Here is an 18,136-nt window from a genome sequence, read left to right as displayed (position 1 = left end):
TTTATTCTTTGATTTCCGCTCCAAAGGGAGAGCGCCTTCCAAAGGGAGAGCGAAGAGACTCTCGCCTCTCTCTAACATTTTCTCAAAAATGTTCGGCGACAAAAAAGGCAGAAAGATCTCTCATGTTCGTCGACTGGATCTGGTCTCCCAATGCCCGCCGAGAAGACCGCATCGTCCCCTGTTCGTGGACTGGATCTAGTCTCCCCTATGACCGCCGAGATGATTAATATGATTATTACGTCTAAACATGTTTGAATGACATCTCTTAAAAATTATCGGCGGTCATAGGGGAGACTAGATCCAGTCGACGAATAAGGGACGATGCGGTCTTCTTGGCAGGCATTGGGAGACCAAATCTAGTCGACGAATAGGGGAGATCCTTCTACCTTTTTTGTCGCCGAACATTTTTGAGAAAAATGTTAGAGAGAGGCGAGAGTCTCTTCGCTCTCCCTTTGGAATGCGCTCTCCCTTTGGAAGGAGTCAGTAGTGAAGGGGCAGAAATCAAAGAATAAAGGAAAACAAATCATTTTTAATTATCTTTCACGCTAGGTTGTTTCATCTTAGTCTGGACCTTTTTGAATTGGGCCTATTTTGACTGGGCTTGCTTCGTTTGGGCTTATCCTTTTTTGCAAAATAGTCATGATAATAATATCAATAAATATATATATTATTTGTTTGATTTTATTTATTTCTCAAATTAAACAATAATAAATAACAATTGGTGCATTTACCTTAATTATTATTCTATTCCAAAAATATCTAAATAATACCTAATTAATAATGAGTTTAATTTATTTAAACTAAACTCATTAATTAACTTTATATTATTCTCCAATATATATATTTTAAACAAAATAAAATGATATGGATATATTTATCAAATTTTCTTTTCCAATTTTTTCAACGTTTATATTTCGGATTATTTTTAATTATTTTTATAGACTCGGAATTATTAAAAAAAATAAAATGAGGAGTGATAGAGTGAGGGAATTTGGTGAGGGAATTTGGTGAGGGAATTTGGTGAGGGAATGACGTGTCATCACCTTCATTGGTTGGAAAATGTAAAAGTGGGAGGAAAGAGAGAAAATAGAGAAATTATTTGATTTTTCAGCGAATAAGATTATGCCACGTCATTCCCTCACCAAATTCCCTCACCAAATTCCCTCACCAAATTCGCTCACCTAATCATTTCTCAAATAAAATAATAAAATTTGGGGATCAAAAAATGAGTGTCTACAAGTATGGTGCAATGACTTCCTCACATAGAAGAAAAACATGTATGCGAAGGATGTGCATTTGGAAAGCAACATCGACTTCCTTTCCCAAAAGGAGTATCATGGAGAGTTAAAGAAAAACTAGAACTTGTCCACACCGATGTTTGCGGACCATTGGACTCCCTTTCTCATGCTCAAAATAGGTATTTTGTTCTATTCATCGATGACCACACTCGTATGAATTGAGTCTATTTAATGAGACAAAAGTTCAAAGTATTTACGATATTCAAAAAGTTCAAGACTCTTGTTGAAAAATAAAGTGGATGCTTCATTAAAACCCTACAAAATGATAAAGGCAAGGAATACACTTTTAAGGAGTTTCACAAGTTTTGTGAAGACGAAAGAGTAGAATGACAACTAATAGTGAGGTACACTCCTCAATAAAATGGTGTTACGAAGGGGAAAAATCAGACGTTCGTTGAAATAGAAAAATCAATGATTCACGAGAAAGGTTTACCCAAAACCTTTGGGCTTAAGCAGTTTACATCGTCGTTTACGTATTTAATCGATGTCCAACCATAGTCATACCAAATAAGACTTCGTTTGATGCATTGAATGGTATAAAACCATCGGTAAACTATCTCAAAATATTCAGAAGTATGTGTTATTCTCAAATTTCAAAATTGAAACAAAGTAAATTTGACGAATTGAGCGAAAGATGTATTTTGTTGGATACAGTACCATGCGTAAAGGCTATAGAGTGTTTAGCCTAAAAGAATGTTAAATTATTATCAACCAAGATGTCCAAGTTGATGAATATTCTTCGTAGAATTAGGAAGAAAATAAGGTTGAGAAAAATGACATTTTAATCAGCACTAACAATGATGAACATATTTCATCAGTGTCAAGTATACCAGATCCAAGTTTAGATCAATTCAATTAAGAAAGTCATAGCTTAACTGATCCGACTACATCAAACTCTTCATCCATGAGTTCAACTCCAAAGAGGTACAAATCAATAGAAATGTATATGATATAGGCAACTATTGTTTAGTTGAGCCTGAAAAATTCTTCGTAGAATTAGGAAGAAAATAAGGTTGAGAAAAATGACATTTTAATCAGCACTAACAATGATGAACATATTTCATCAGTGTCAAGTATACCAGATCCAAGTTTAGATCAATTCAATTAAGAGAGTCATAGCTTAACTGATCCGACTACATCAAACTCTTCATCCCTGAGTTCAACTCCAAAGAGGTACAAATCAATAGAAATGTATATGATATAGGCAACTATTGTTTAGTTGAGCCAGAAAACTTTGACGAAATAATCAAAGAAGAATCGTGGAGAAAAGCAAAAAAGAGGAGGAAAATCATTTGATCATGAAGAATCAGACATAACATCTCGTTGACAAGCCAACCGATAAAAAAGTTATTGGTGACAAATGGATCTACAAAGACAAACATCATTTTATTCGACAAACAATAGAATATAAAGAAATTCAACATGAATTATGTCGATCTAAAGAATATTTATCTGACATTCTCACCAAAACACTTTAAAGAGAAAGGTTTCAAGAATATCGAGCTAAACTTGAAATCCGACAACATATTAAGGGGGAGTATTAAAATTAATGTGGTGTAACCTCCACCAAATTGATTAAATATTATTAGAATATTAACAATCAATTACATTATTTCTTTCTCTTTTATTTTAAATCAAGTATGAGCAAAATGTTAGAATCCTCATATTGATTAGTAAGATTGTTCAATTATTTTTTAACGTATAGAAGGCTTTGTAATTCAAGTCAAATGATAAAAACAATAATAAAATACCATTCTATTAAAGCCTCTCTTCAAAATATTGTAAAAGAGTTCGACCTCCCATGCATATCAGCCACAATTTAAATAATCAAATAAAACTTTATGAATCTTATTTCAAAATCAAAGCACAACCAAGTAACACAGATTCATCATTGATGATTTTCATGTAAAGAGAAACGAAGACAAAAAGAAATGAATTGCTTCTTAAGCTTGCTCCAACAAATGTAACAAAATGAAAATCATATGCATTAGTCAAAAAGTAGTATCAAATGTACTAACATATGAAAAATACTCATATATAACCCTACATCTTGCATCAATCAAAAATATATTTAACATTCGACTATCATCAACTACATCAATCCTATTAAATTAATTTGAATTTTTATTTTGCATACGAGAAAAATAATTATTCAAGAATTCCGCATCACCATGCCTAAGTCTCAATCGACATTCTTCAATCACATGGTTTTGACACTTTCTCTTCATTTTAAAATCTGGTAATTTATTATACCTAAAATGTCTTGACTTCCTTGAACTTAATGAATGATTGTGTTCAAGTTGCATAGTCAATTTTAAATAAGTCATCTCTCTTGAGCGTAATATTAACATGTACTTTACAATCCATTCTATTAAAAGGTATATGATAAAAAAGATTTTTTTCCTTATTAACAAACTTACATTGTTTAGAGCATCCTAAGCATAAATACATCGGTTGTTCATCATCTTCTTTTTGAAACTCTTTAGAAATTTAAAAACCAAGACTTTGGGTGTAGGACTTATAAAAATCACGAACTTTTTCTTTGAATGAATAGAGCATCCCAAGTTGTGGAGTTTCAACTTGATTTGTTGTCGACGAATCACCTACCTTGCGCATCACTTTCATTCAATGTCATGCTTGAGTTGTTTGTTCCTTGCTCCATAGTAACTTTAAGCCTACACTCAAACACAATATTTTTATTTGCAAAGATAAAAAAATAGAAAACAAAAATATAAATGGGTGAAAAATGTGAAAAGAGAATAAGACTGTGGATTCATTTGGGACTGCATTTCTCAAAGCAACAAATACAATCATCATTCAGGCTAGTTTGTGAATTTAGTTTAAATCGGGTAGAACAAAGGGGAGAGAGAAAGAGAGATTTACATCGTCTGATGAATAAACTTGCACTTTAGTTTGTAAATTTACTATGAAATATAGTTGCATTCTAATATATAAAAAAATATATATAATTATAATTAGTACTAGTGCACCCAAGTAATGAAAAGTAATGAAAATGAAGGTAGAACATGCAAAATGGAATGATATAAATCCATCAATTTTTCTTACCTAAGTAATTGCACACTTTTGAACATATATCATGCATTTTTGCTCCTCTAGTTTTCATAGCATATTGTCACGGCCCATTGGTATGGGGTGCACATGGCAAGCCCACAAGGTGCATTTTCTAGAATATTCTGGGGTTTTGTGGTCATTTCTGGAACTCTCTAGAATCCTCTAGGAGTTCCTGGGTTTTGGTTGGTCATGGAACTCTATAGATTTCTCTAGGAGTTCCCTTTTTGTAAGCGAGGTCATGGAACTCTCTATAATTCTCTAGGAGTTCCCTTTTGTAAGTGAGGTCATGGAACTCTCTAGAATTCTCTAGGAGTTCCTCTTTTGTATGTAAGGTAGGAGAACTCTTTAAAATTCTCTAGGAGTTCTCAAGTATAGGTGTTAGTAGAATTCTCTAGAAGTCTCTATGAATTCTTAGGTCTATATTAGTAATAGAAGAGTCTAGAAATATCTAGGACAAGGAAGATCTAAAATGATCTTTCCACTTGTATATAAACAAGTCTTGACCATAAACCAAGACACTCAACCATGTACAATACCTCACTCTTGTAAGCAATAAACAAGATATTCTTCAAGTTCTTTCTCTCTCAAGTATTCCATCTTCTTGCATACTTTAAATAGGCTGACTAGCTAGGATTGTGGCAATCTAGCCTAGTGTCACGCGGGACGAGAAAATATTTGGCGACCGATTTTCTGCCCATGATAAATGGTATCAGAGCCTAAGTGGTATCAGAGCCAAAGTGGTATTAGAGCGAAGTGGTATCGCATCCACGTTTGTGCTTCCGCATTTGAAAGAAGAGATGGATTCAAATTCCAAAGTCACAAAGGTTTTAACCGACAAACAAAAGGACAAGAGGTTCAAGAGGGACAAGTCTGTCCAGAAGAGTGTCGACATGGAAGCGCGAGTGACCCGACTTGAGGAAAGCATGTGCGAGCACCAGGAGGCTCTCGAAGTGTTTAGCACGATGGCCGAGAGGGTGACGACGTTGGATGAGGCTAGTGAAAAGTTGGAGAACGAGGTGATGGGGATCATTAACAATATGAATCGGAGCATTCACGACGAAGTGCTGGGATCGGTTTAAGGGGAGGTTAATGATATCCTCCATGAAGTGCTCGAGACAATCCGGGGAGAAGTCCATGCGATGATCGAGGCCCTCAGGAGGGAGATCTTGGGGAGATTAGAATCGATGGAAAGGAGGATTGGGAGAAATGGAGGGGAACATAGAGGTGTGGCACCTCAACGGATGAATGTTCCTAAGCCAACTCCATTCAAAGGCTCGAGGAGTGCAAGGGAAGTGGAGGACATCCTTTGGAACATGGAGAGGTATTTTCGGGCATCAAACATACTAGATGATCGTGGCAAATTGGAGATAGAACCTTTCTTCCTGCAAGAGATGGCACTACTGTGGTGGAGGAGGCAAGAAGTAGACATTGAACGAGAGACCTTGAGGATGGAAATATGGGAAGACTTCAAGACCGAGTTTGAGGCTAGGAAAATGTTGAATCAACTTGTGCACAACAGGAGCATCAAGGAGTATGTGAAGGAGTTCCAAGAGTTGATGCTCGAGTTACCTAGTCTAACGGAACAGGAGGCCCTGTTTGCGTTTGTGAATGGCCTTAAGAATTATGCTCAGTTAGAGCTACAAAGGGCCAAGTTGCGGGACGTCTCCGAGGCAATCACGGTTGCAGAAAGACTGTTAGATCTCAAAGTGTATGTGGATAGGCCGAAGATCCTCAGGGACGAGGAGGAAAATCGTGGGGAGACCGCTCACGTGACCAGGAGAAAGGTGGGGGAGACCGCCCACCTAGGAAGGGAATGCACATAACAACTCTGTGGGGACAACCGACGACTCGGGTAAGCCAAGAGTGTGTCATATTTGTGGTGCCCATAATCACATAAAGTTTATGTGCCCATTCAAGGGGGAAAATGTTGTAGCAGTTAAAGAAACTGAGTCTTCCGAGGAAGAGGAAGGGACTCGAGTGGGATCCTTGAGACTGCTTAACGCTGCGAAGACTAGTGTTGCGAAGGCGATCAATGAAGCAAAGAGTGGCTCTTTGTTCGTGGAAGCTTGGATCGGGGGAAGACGCATTAAGGCACTAGTGGATACAGGGGCTACACACAACTTCATGCGAGAAGGAGTAGCCAAGGCGTTGGGTCTGCGGATCAGCCCAACAAGAGGGACGGTGAAGTCCTTCGATGTAGCTAGGTCGGTGGCTGGGGAGGCTAAGAAAGTGCACACTAGGATCGGAGACTGGTATGGGACAATCTCGTTTACCTTGGTCCCAATGGAAGACTACGACGTAGTGTTGGGACTATAATGGTGCGATCAGGTACGTGCTTGCATAATTCCTTATTCTGATTTCTTAATCATTTTGGATCACGGAAAGTCTAGCGTGATTCCAACAAGGAGAGAATTAGAGGGAATATGCATGGTCTTGGCAATGCGATTAAGCCGAGGTCGCAAATGTGATAACGGGGCTTTTACCACTTTTGCTAGGGTGGATGATGGGGACAATTCCAAGGGGAAAGGACAAGTACCTAAGGAAGTCCAAAGGAGGTGCAAGGTCTTCAAGCGGCTCAAGACTAAAGACACGAAATCATCAGATCCACAAGACTTGGCCATAGACAACGAGGGCCAAAGTCAGTCCGTCTTCACTCGCACCAAGTCCGTGGGAAAGGAAGCGGGGCGTGCAGTCAGGAAAGGGGACGGTGGAAGGGGGAAATTGCCCCTATAATGGTTGAAGTCTCTATGGTCTGTGCTCAAGGGGCTTGTGCACAAATTCGAGGGACCGTTTTCAATCGAGAGACGTGTGAGAAACGTCTCATATCGGTTGGAGTTGGCGGCCATAAGCGCACCCAATGTCATGCTATGCAAAGAGGAGCAAGAGCACTCAGGGGACGTCGGGAAGAAGATAACCATGCATCGTTCTAAGGTCATGTTGAGGTCGGCCACGACTTGGGTGGGGGAGAATGTCACGGTCAATTGGTATGGAGTGCACATGGTAAACCCACAAGGTGCATTTTCTAGAATATTTCGGAGTTTTGTGGTCATTTCTGGAACTCTCTAGAATCCTCTAGGAGTTCCTAGGTTTTTGTTGGTCATGGAACTCTCTAGATTTCTCTAGGAGTTCCCTTTTTGTAAGTGAGGTCATGGAACTCTCTAGAATTCTCTAGGAGTTTCTTTTTTGTATGTAAGGTAGGAGAACTCTTTAGAATTCTCTAGAAGTTCTCAAGTATAAGTGTTAGTAGAATTCTCTAGAAGTCTCTAGGAATTCTTAGGTCTATATTAGTAATAGAAGAGTCTAGAAATATCTAGGACAAGGAAGATCTAGAATAATCTTCCCACTTTTATATAAACAAGTCTTGGCCATAAACTAAGACACTCAACGAATGTTCTAAACACTCAACCATGTACAATACCTTACTCTTGTAAGCAATAAACAATATATTTTTCAAGCTCTTTCACTCTAAGTATTCCATCTTCTTGCATATTTTAAAGAGTCTGACTAGCTAGGATTGTGGCAATCTAGCCTAGTGCCGCGCGGGACGAGAAAATATTCGGCGACCGAGTTTCTGCCCGTGACAATATTGACACAAATGAAGCTTTTTGGACAATACACAAAATCAAAACCGAAAATATGATTTAGCTCACAACAGAAATATTGCTTTCGGAGTACACTAGGATCAAAGAATATTTTAAAAAATTATATTAGACCCAAAAAAACTCAAAGACCATGCCTAAGTTAATTCCATTGATACTCCCAATCAACAATAATATCATATCACCTTATACTACATTCAAAATAAAATTACTAAGACACTTTTCAGATTCACACACAAAAAAAAACAAAAGATCCACACAAAAAAGATTTCTCAAAATGGACAAAAGAAATACAAATAAAATGTTACCTTTCAAATCGGGCAGCTAAACGGCGAGATCGAGCTCAGGTGGATGACGAGTTTTATCCTGTTAAACAACGAAGGTCCGAGATAAGGGAATCATTGTTTAAGTATCAACGATAGATTTAAAGAATTTACAAAATTGATGATTGAATTTTTGTAGTGGAATTTCCAAATCCATCAAACCGTTTCAATTTTTCACCTTAGATGAAAATAGAAATCATCATTTTAGATAATCATGTTAGTTTTTTATATTAAAAAAAAATGGTTCCAAACTTTTATATCATTTTGTGGTGTTTGATTGTAAATCAAACAAGACCCACGAATTGGTAAAATGAAAAAGAAAAAGAGAAATGCCACCTGCTAAGCTTTTCTTTCTCTCTAGGGTTTGCTTTCACAATATTATAAAGAAACAATCAAATAATCTCTTCATCGAGAAATTGCGAGCGAACCTCTTTCTCTTTCTCTCTCTCTCTTTGTGGATCGATCAATTCGTTTCTTGCTTCAATTCGATTTCGCCATTAAATTTATTCGGATCGGAAAGCTAGATTAGTAATCTACAATCATGTTTTTGGTTGATTGGTTCTATGGAGTCCTCGCATCACTTGGTTTATGGCAGAAGGAAGCTAAGATCTTGTTCCTCGGTCTCGATAATGCCGGCAAGACAACTCTGCTCCATATGTTGAAGGACGAGGTTCGTTTCCTCTACCCTTGTTTCTCGTTAATCTTTTACGGATCTCCTTGTGTTATTGATGAAATCAATGAAACGCGAATCAATTTTATTAGGTTGTTAGTCAATTTGAATGTAGAGATGCAATTGATTGTTTTTCTTTGTTCAATCTAGCGTAGCTTATTGATTGTAAATTTTTAGAGTGGAATTCTTGTTCATCTAATCAAATGTATATCTGTTTATGTTGGATTTGAACAGAGATTGGTTCAGCACCAACCTACTCAATATCCAACATCAGAGGAGTTGAGTATTGGTAAGATCAAGTTTAAGGCTTTTGATTTGGGAGGACATCAAATTGCTCGAAGGGTGTGGAAAGATTACTATGCTAAGGTAAACTTTCTCTGTCATTTCCAGACTTCCTAAGCTGTTTCAATCCTAGTTAGATGAGTTTGAATCTTTCATTAGTTTATAGAGAGAGTTTACTAAACACATCTCTTGATTGTCAATGATGGCAATATTGAAAACAAATGTAGTAATCCTACCAGTTGCATATGGGAAGTGTTGGTTTGTGGCCATATTTTTGCATGAATTAGAAAATAAGTGCAATTGTATATCCTTCAGTTTGTCTTCTTTGTTCTTGTGCTCGCTGTTTAAGGTTTAGCATTTCTTTTTTGAAAACAAAAACATTGTATTATATGCCACAGTTAAAGGTCTTTTCAACTCTTGTTTCGGTAAACTCAAACTCATCTTCATCGCCTTTAAAACCAAGATAAAACTTCCCACCCAGATGAATTTGTCTTCACAATGCAAATGTCTCTCATTCAATAAGCAACACATGTATCTGCTCATATGAGGTTAATAATACTTGGCAATTAGCATTGTAGTCTATATTCTCTTTGAATTTGAATTTCTGTTCAGATAATTGGGTTTGTCTCCACCATTAATTACCTTTTGGTTGGACATATTTAGTTTGGTATCCACCCTAAAGGTTTCCATATTTTTCCCACCAAATTTGAGATCTGAGAAACAACTACAAATCTAGTAAATAATATGCATTTACAAAATGTTTTTCCTTCTGCAATACATGTACACTGGTTTTTTTCTTTGTAGGTTTTTAGTGTTATTAATCACAATCCCATTCAATAATCACTAAAGTGAACTTTTTATTACCATGATCCATGTTTTGCTTAATTTTGTATAAAGTTTATTTTATGCAATATGATAATATTATAGTGTATTATTGGCTGCATTTGTTGCAAACAGTACTCTTTTTAATCATAATCGAGATTATACATAGTTTTTTTCTGGATCATGAGACAAATGTGAATGTGATAGAGAAACAACAACAAATTAGTAAAAAGTGCAGTTAAGAAGTGTTATTTTGTCACTATTTCTGTCATATTCACGGTCCCAGTTATTCCTTTTCGTATGGTGTAATAATTTCCCCCCCTAATCTTTATATAACTGCAATATGATTAGATTATAGTGTAATTTTTTGGCTTCATTCTGTACAAAGAGTACCTTTTCAATCATAATCCAGATTATATTCCTGATCATGTACCAAAAGAACTCAATGCATGGTTAGTTTGTTGATGATTTTCGATATGGTTGATACGAAGGTTGATGCTGTGGTGTACTTAGTGGATGCTTACGATAAAGAGAGATTTGCTGAGTCAAAGAAGGAACTAGACGCACTCCTCTCAGACGAGTCTTTAGCGACTGTACCTTTCTTGATTTTGGGTAACAAAATCGATATTCCTTATGCTGCTTCGGAAGAAGAGCTTCAATACCATATGGGTCTGGCTGGAGTCACGACTGGCAAAGGAAAGGTAAATTTGGCAGAGTCGGCTGTTCGTCCATTGGAGGTTTTCATGTGCAGCATCGTTCGTAAAATGGGGTATGGCGATGGATTCAAATGGGTTTCTCAGTATATCAAATAAGAAGAAGAAATGGAATAAATAATAATAATAGAGTAATATCTTTAGATCATTCTTGTTTGTTAGACTTTGCATTGATTCATGTTTTTTCGTTTCTGTTATTCGATATAGAACCGATATTTTCAGTCTTGTAAGGGGAATTGATCGAGTAATGAACATGATGACGAGTTCATACTCTGTTTTTCGTGTTTTGTTGGTGGACTGAATCGATCATGCTCCTAATTGCTCTTTAGGTTTTGAATTGTCTTATATAACCAAAAAACAATAAATAATTTTGAAGATTTTTCTATAGAATTGTAATTGTCTAAAACATGGTGATGAAAATATGAAATGTTGTTATTTATTTTTACATATCAAAACATTATTATAGTTTTATTTCCTTGAAAAAAGATCAAGGGTATATTAGTTTTAAATATAATATACCACCATTCTTTTAAATTTAATGAAAAAAAATTCAATTAAATGAGCTTCTAATTAAGATTACTTTTAGCTAAAAAGTCAATAAGTTAATTGTTTATTATTTTAATTTTTCTTATTTTTCTCAAAAAAATAAATAAATTTAATCATTAAATCACTTTATTTATCAATTAAAACATAGAAATATCATTTTTATTTTATAATTTTAAATCATAAAAATATGTTAATAAAGTAACTTAAAAGAAAACATTTAAAAAAAAAAAAAACATCCCAACTAAGTTTTTATTTTTAAACCATAATCAAATAAGTTTTGTTTGATTTTTTTTAAAACTTTTTTTATATATTTTTTTTTAGATTTTACTAGACATCAACAAATGGATAAATAATAAATTAAAAATTAATTATCTTTAATAATCAGTCTTAATACAAATACAATTTTATCATCTCTAAATTTACTATAAAAATCCTTATTTAACAATGAATTTATTTTAAAAAATAAAATGATTTTATGAGTCAATTTGTTGACAAATTTGGAAAAGTTGATCACCTACTAAAAAATAGAATTTTATTTTATTTAATCTAATATAAAACAATATTTTTTAATTAAGTCTTTTGACTTATTTTGAATATTAGATTTGTTTTATCAATGTGATAATAATTAAATAATACTAAAGACAAATTTAAAGAAAATTCTTGGAAATACATGTAAATTCTAAATTTTAAATTAAATAAGTTTTTCTAAAAAAAAAAAAAAAAGTCCCACTATAAATTGGAGATTTCTCTTTGAGCTCTGAACTTGATAGAATCGGAGCTACAGGGGAACTGAATTTGGAAAGAGATAAACATGGCGAATCCATCGATGTATATAATGATTGCAGTTTTAGCTATGATCTTGGCTTCATTGGCCTCCGCCGATGATGTTATCGTACTCACGGAGGATAATTTCGACAAGGAGGTTGGTCAAGATCGTGGTGCTCTTGTAGAGTTTTACGCTCCTTGGTACGTTATTCTTGTACAATTTATATTTATATATATCTGATTGAAGTGACAGTTTGTTTACTGGTTCAATTATCTGTATGAATAGAAACTGGATCTAGTGATTAGTGTCGCCACTCGCCACTAGATCTCTATTTTATCGATATTGATGTTTGGATTGTTCTTATAATTTAATCGATCTGGATCCTTAAATGATAGGTTATATGCTTAGAAACTGTTTGTCAGATGTGTGATTTGTATGGTAATAGGTAGAAGTTTGTCGACGGTTATCCTTGTTGTTTACTGCTAGATCTGTATTTCTGGACGATGATGTTTGAGTTGTTTTTGTATAATTTGATAGATTTGATGAGAGTACGATAGATTTACTTCCAGATCTACATTTAGCATTACTGATTTCTTTGATCTACAATTGCATTAAAATCTTGCTACAGGTGTGGCCACTGTAAAAAACTAGCTCCTGAATATGAGAAGCTTGGTGCAAGTTTCAAGAAAGCAAAGTCTGTGTTGATTGGAAAGGTTAGTTTGTATATCTTGAAAATTGGAGAATCATTATTCATATTGCACTATTGATAGTTTTATCAGAAGATAGTTTACATTTGAAAATAAACTTGCTACTGTAGGTTGATTGCGATGAACACAAGACAGTTTGTAGCAAATATGGTGTTTCTGGATACCCAACAATTCAATGGTTTCCCAAGGGTTCTTTGGAACCAAAAAAGTAAGTATGTTCATTTAGAAGCTGGTTGATAATTTATCTATCTGATAAGGAGATGCATATCTTCTTTTGAACTTTATTGAACCATGTGTACTATTTGCTAGGTATGAGGGTGCACGAAATGCTGAAGCCCTTGTTTCTTATATTAACAAGGAGGGAGGTAATCTTGTTATTTCAAAACTTGTATATAGCGATCCTTTAGTGGTTTTTGGGCTGCCTTATTTTGTAGTTCGGAAGTTTTTCTTTTAATATTAAAAACTTCTATTAATAAGCGAGTTATATAATATCTCGCTAAGAAATACAATAAAATTTGATAAGTTAAAGAGTAGAAATCAAGAAATTATTACAAATCCAAAGAAAAATGAAATCATCAACTTGACCAAGAATAGATAGATGTCAAGAGCTCATTTGACAAGAAAACTGCTACGAAGAATTTCAATCTTAACCTAGAAATGAATGAATTTGTTAGCCAGAAGTTGACGAGAATGTTGATTCACACTTCCAACTTTATAAACCCTTTCGTAATACTAATCTTCTATTATTTATACTTCTATTATCTAACTATATGTTCTTAACTTTCTTGGACTAGGTTCTGATACTACTGAAATGAAGAATTTCCTTAACCTACAATTTAAGGAATTCATAATATCCAGAAGTAGATGAGGATGAAGAAAAACCCTTCCAACTTTATTCACCCTTTTCAAAATATTTAATCTTTTACTATTTACACTAATATTGTCTAACTATCTTCTTGACTTTCTTGGACTAGGCCTATAACCACATAACCAGTCCAATTCAATTTTCAGCCCACTAAAATACTGAAAATATCATAACATTGTATCATAAACATTGTTCATTGAGGATATCCACTAACAAAAACCAGAACAAGTCACACTATCTATCCTCCAAAATCATCACCAGCTAACTATTCAAATCAAGGTTCTTGATATGATCGCTTTAGTTTTCTCCGTGACGTTCTCATCAAAAGATCAATTTCATGCTCTTCTTATTCTAGTTCTGATGTATCGTGTTACCATGTTTATAGTAGGATACATATGGTTATTAGTAAGCTTTAAAAGTTCAAGGGTATAATAGTAAATGTTAGGTATTTGAAGTTTATAAATAGTTAGAGATCATGTAATTAGCATTTATGAGTTCAATATTGAATGGAACAGCTACAAATTCTGATTCTATTTTTGAAAACCCGAAATACTAATCTATTTCTTATCATATGGGTTCAAGATGCTATAATATATTTTGAAAATTTAAATGTAATCTTCATTTGAGCTCCTTTAAACATGATGTTTTGTCTGGTTTAATTGATTAATGAAATTAATTTTTTTCCCTTTCCATCAGGCACTAATGTGAAGTTAGCTGTTATTCCCTCCAGTGTTGTGATACTCACATCTGACAATTTTGACGATATTGTCCTTAATGAGAAGAAGAATGTGTTGGTTGAGTTCTACGCACCCTGGTAATTTTATATTCATCAATGAACTAAAATTTGAAATTCCATTATGTTCTCTTTTCACTCTTTAACGCTCTACTCTCGTGTTTAACAGGTGCGGTCATTGCAAGAGCCTTGCACCTGTGAGTAGAAAACTAGTTTGTAGCCTTTAAAATTGTTTTATTGTTATGCCAAGTGTAATAACAATTGATCCTTCTTTTTTTCCCATTTAGATCTATGAAAAGGTTGGCACTGTATTTAATTTGGAAGAAGACGTGGTGATTGCTAATCTAGATGCCGATACTCACAAGGATCTTGCAGGGAAGTAAGTAACTGCAAATCCAAGTTATTTTCTATGTGCTTGGCTATATTAATCTGCATTTGAGATATCCGAGTTCTTATGGTGAAATTGTGAAGAATTATTAGAGAATTGTGGATGAAAGGAGGTAGACTAACCCATTTGGAAACACTTTCTGGAGATGGATCCGAGTCTGGGTTTCATAATATTATCTCATCTAAATCAAAATCTGGATGAGGTACTTGACAAAAAAAAAGTGTTCTCAAAGAAATTTAGCGATGTTTTCTCGTCTGAACTCAGACTCAGCTCCAGATCCAACTCCAGAAAGCGTTTCCAAATGGAAGTGCTCTGGGCCTATATTTAAAAAAATGTTAATAATTATCTGAATTTGTGTCTTGATAGAGTTCTATTTCCAATTGTGATCTCATCTGGATCCACATTTAGATGAGGTACCTGAGACTCAGATAAAAATGTTTACAAACAAATTTATTGACAGTTTCTCATCTAGATATGGATGCAGATCTAGAAAGTGTTTCCAAGTATGCATGATACACAAGTTTATCCAAATGAGCATACATATCCTTTAATGCATATCCTGGATACAAGTTTATTATCATCTGTTTATAAACATGGTTAATCAAGAACACCAATAGTAATTCCAACTAACTTGTATATTCTATTTATCTGCTCAAAATATTACATACTTTACTATTAATAAGCTACTAATCCACACACTTAATCTACTAATTACCATACTATCCTTGTACAATTACTGATTATCAATTTATCATACCACCCTTCTACAATTCTACAGTTACAATCTCATTCCATATCAACCCTCTATTGGACCTAAACCTAATACTTGTTAACATTGCTTTGATATTTATTTGTTTTGGTTTAGTGTCTTTAATCATGATTATTATATATCTAGGTATGGTGTTAGTGGATATCCTACGTTGAAGTTCTTTCCAAAGGGTAACAAAGCCGGGGAAGATTATAATGGTGGACGTGATTTAGATGATTTCGTGACTTTCATCAATGAGAAGTGTGGAACCAGCCGTGATGCAAAAGGACAACTAACCGATAAAGTTAGTGGTCGATTTACTTACATTTCCTTCTCTTTTTCTTTTCTTTTTCCTGTGGAAGTTTTTGCTGATGCATGATTCTGTGGTTCATTTAGGCTGGTAGAGTTGAGAAATTGGATGCTCTGGTTAAGGAACTCATTAATGCAGGGGAGAATGAGAATGAGAAGAAGGAAGTTTACGGTAAGATAGAGGACGAAGTTGAAAAGCTAGACGGTTCTTCTGCAAGGTAATTGTCTTGAGTATATAATTTTGTAAGTTAAATCGTTCATATTTTCTACCAATTCTTCGATTATCCATATCAATGAGTTGTTCAAAAATTAAAAATATTCCTATTTTATGGTATCAAAAGACAAAATGACATTGGACACTACTAATAGCTTGTTTGATGTATGGTTGAAAATAAGGGTAATTTAGTATTTTGATTCAATTAAGAACTTGTTTGATGTAGGATTATTTTTGGGAATGTCTTGATGAGAAAAAGTATATTATTTGGGTTAAGTCATCGAACATTCTTTATTACAAAAAAGAAGAAAAAAGGTCAAGGTAATTTGGTATTTTGGCTTAAAGTTTATTGTCATTCGTTTTCAGGTATGGAAAAATTTACTTGAAAGCTGTAAAGAACTATATGAATAAAGGCACAGATTATGCCAAGAATGAGATCCAAAGACTTGAACGCATTCTCGATAAGGTAAAAATTCTTCATTCTTTCCTCGTTATTTAATATTGTAGTGGTCTTAGTTATAGGTATTTTAAAACCAATATCGATAGCCCTTTAATTTGTGTTTAATATGAATCTGTTTTTAAACGTGATCTCATCCAGATGAAAAAATGATAAAAAAAAGAAAAGTGTTTCCAAAGAAATATCGATTGTTTCTTATCTAGATCTAAATTTTAATAATATTTTCAGATGAGACTGACCAGTTGAACCTATTTGAAAAGACTTATAATTTTGTTTCTGGTTCCAGGTTCATATGAGAAACCATTAATAAAATTTTAAACTAAAGTTTATGTTATTTATATAGCTCGGGAACCTAACCTTAGCTATCAAAGACTCAAAGTGCTCAACTACTATTTTGTTTATAATACTTTTTCTAGAATAAGTTATCCTAAAGATCACTTTTTTATTTTGTATGATGCAGTCCATCAGCCCAGCAAAGGCTGACGAATTCACGCTGAAGAAGAATATCTTATCGGCTTTCGCTTGAATTTTCGATAGAAGATGAGGCCGATTTAACCTGGCTAGCACACGACGGTATTGAATCAACTTTTTTTTTGTGTGTGTTCAAAGTGAGAAATGCTAGATCACATAAGTTAGGGTGGGATTGGACATTCTGTTTTACAACTAGAAATAAATGGGAGTTAAATGGAAGATGTGAATTAGTCTATAAGACAGTTTTTATGTGATTTTTTTTCTCCTTAGAAACAAAGGCTGCAAGCCTGCAAGCCAACTTGTCTTTAGACAATCTTGAGTGTTTGTTACAAGAATTAATTCTCATATTGGATTTTTATAAATAACTATTTCAAAGTTAAAAAAATTGCTCAATCATTAAGTTAAAATTGAGAACTTCAAAAAAATAAAAAAAAGTTTAAATGTATAAATGAAATTATAATTTATTTAAATAAAGTAATTAAAAAATATATTATTATTATTATTATTTGTTTCTAAATTAAATTTTAAACTTAAAAAAATGTTTCTAGTGGGCCCACATCTTTTTGGGTGTTATCATTATCATTTCTATTTTCTTATTCTTCTATCTAGTTAAAATAAATACAATTAGCAAGTTATAAAAAAAATAGATTTGAATAAGCATAATTAATATTTTAGATTTAGTAAAGAAATATTATTCATATTATTATATTTTAATATTTTTTTATTATATTTATTTAATTAAAAATATAAAATATTATTTTTTTTAAAAGAAAAATGATTGTGTGAAAATTTGAAAGAGAATTTGATTGACGCAGACTTATTAAAAAGGGAACAAATTTTTTTTATTTTCTCTCTTTACTCTTTATATTTTTTATATTTCTAAAGCTAGTGTCTGACATGACACGATGCTCTCTTCCAAATTTCCTTCCTTCGTCAATCTTTTTAAAATATAAAATATTTAAATACGTTATAATTTAATAAAATACAAACACCTAATTATATTAATTATAATTTTTCATGCAAAATAAAATATTTTCAATAAAAATGATTTTTTTTTAATAAATTACAAATAAAAATTTATCGAACATAAATAATATAAGATAAAGTAACCCATTATAAAAATAAAAATTTATAAAAAGTTGAATAATATTAT

At 33.5% G+C, this 18,136-nt stretch overlaps 2 protein-coding genes across 2 annotated transcripts; both read left to right on the top strand.

The window, feature by feature from the left end:
* The first annotated feature begins 8,704 nt into the window (after positions 1–8,704).
* On the top strand, positions 8,705–11,107 carry LOC124932559 (GTP-binding protein SAR1A-like). Its single transcript, XM_047473209.1, has 3 exons — positions 8,705–8,962; positions 9,197–9,328; positions 10,558–11,107. The coding sequence occupies exons 1-3, from the start codon at positions 8,834–8,836 to the stop codon at positions 10,876–10,878; spliced, it is 582 nt and encodes a 193-aa protein (XP_047329165.1). The 5' UTR covers positions 8,705–8,833; the 3' UTR covers positions 10,879–11,107.
* Positions 11,108–12,092: 985 nt separating this feature from the next.
* LOC124930676 (protein disulfide-isomerase like 2-1-like) lies at positions 12,093–17,197 on the top strand. Its single transcript, XM_047471011.1, has 11 exons — positions 12,093–12,291; positions 12,720–12,804; positions 12,909–13,006; positions 13,108–13,163; positions 14,360–14,477; positions 14,566–14,593; positions 14,684–14,775; positions 15,680–15,836; positions 15,929–16,059; positions 16,422–16,521; positions 16,973–17,197. Exons 1-11 carry the CDS (start codon positions 12,137–12,139, stop codon positions 17,036–17,038), a joined length of 1,086 nt encoding a protein of 361 aa, XP_047326967.1. The 5' UTR covers positions 12,093–12,136; the 3' UTR covers positions 17,039–17,197.
* Positions 17,198–18,136: the final 939 nt, after the last annotated feature.

The sequence above is a fragment of the Impatiens glandulifera genome, chromosome 3 (genome assembly GCF_907164915.1).
Source record: "Impatiens glandulifera chromosome 3, dImpGla2.1, whole genome shotgun sequence".
NCBI lineage: Eukaryota > Viridiplantae > Streptophyta > Magnoliopsida > Ericales > Balsaminaceae > Impatiens > Impatiens glandulifera.
The sequence above is the reverse complement of the archived record's forward strand: the minus strand, read 5'-3'. Positions and strand labels throughout refer to the sequence as shown.

Excerpts from the sequence above, each read along its gene's own strand:
- LOC124932559 (XM_047473209.1), top strand. The coding sequence starts at position 8,834 with ATGTTTTTGGTTGATTGGTTCTATGGAGTCCTCGCATCACTTGGTTTA. Across the intron at positions 8,963-9,196 it reads TCCATATGTTGAAGGACGAG|AGATTGGTTCAGCACCAACC; the intron begins GTTCGTTTCCTC and ends GGATTTGAACAG. Across the intron at positions 9,329-10,557 it reads GGAAAGATTACTATGCTAAG|GTTGATGCTGTGGTGTACTT; the intron begins GTAAACTTTCTC and ends GTTGATACGAAG.
- LOC124930676 (XM_047471011.1), top strand. The coding sequence starts at position 12,137 with ATGGCGAATCCATCGATGTATATAATGATTGCAGTTTTAGCTATGATC. Across the intron at positions 13,164-14,359 it reads TTATATTAACAAGGAGGGAG|GCACTAATGTGAAGTTAGCT; the intron begins GTAATCTTGTTA and ends CCTTTCCATCAG. Across the intron at positions 15,837-15,928 it reads AAGGACAACTAACCGATAAA|GCTGGTAGAGTTGAGAAATT; the intron begins GTTAGTGGTCGA and ends TGGTTCATTTAG.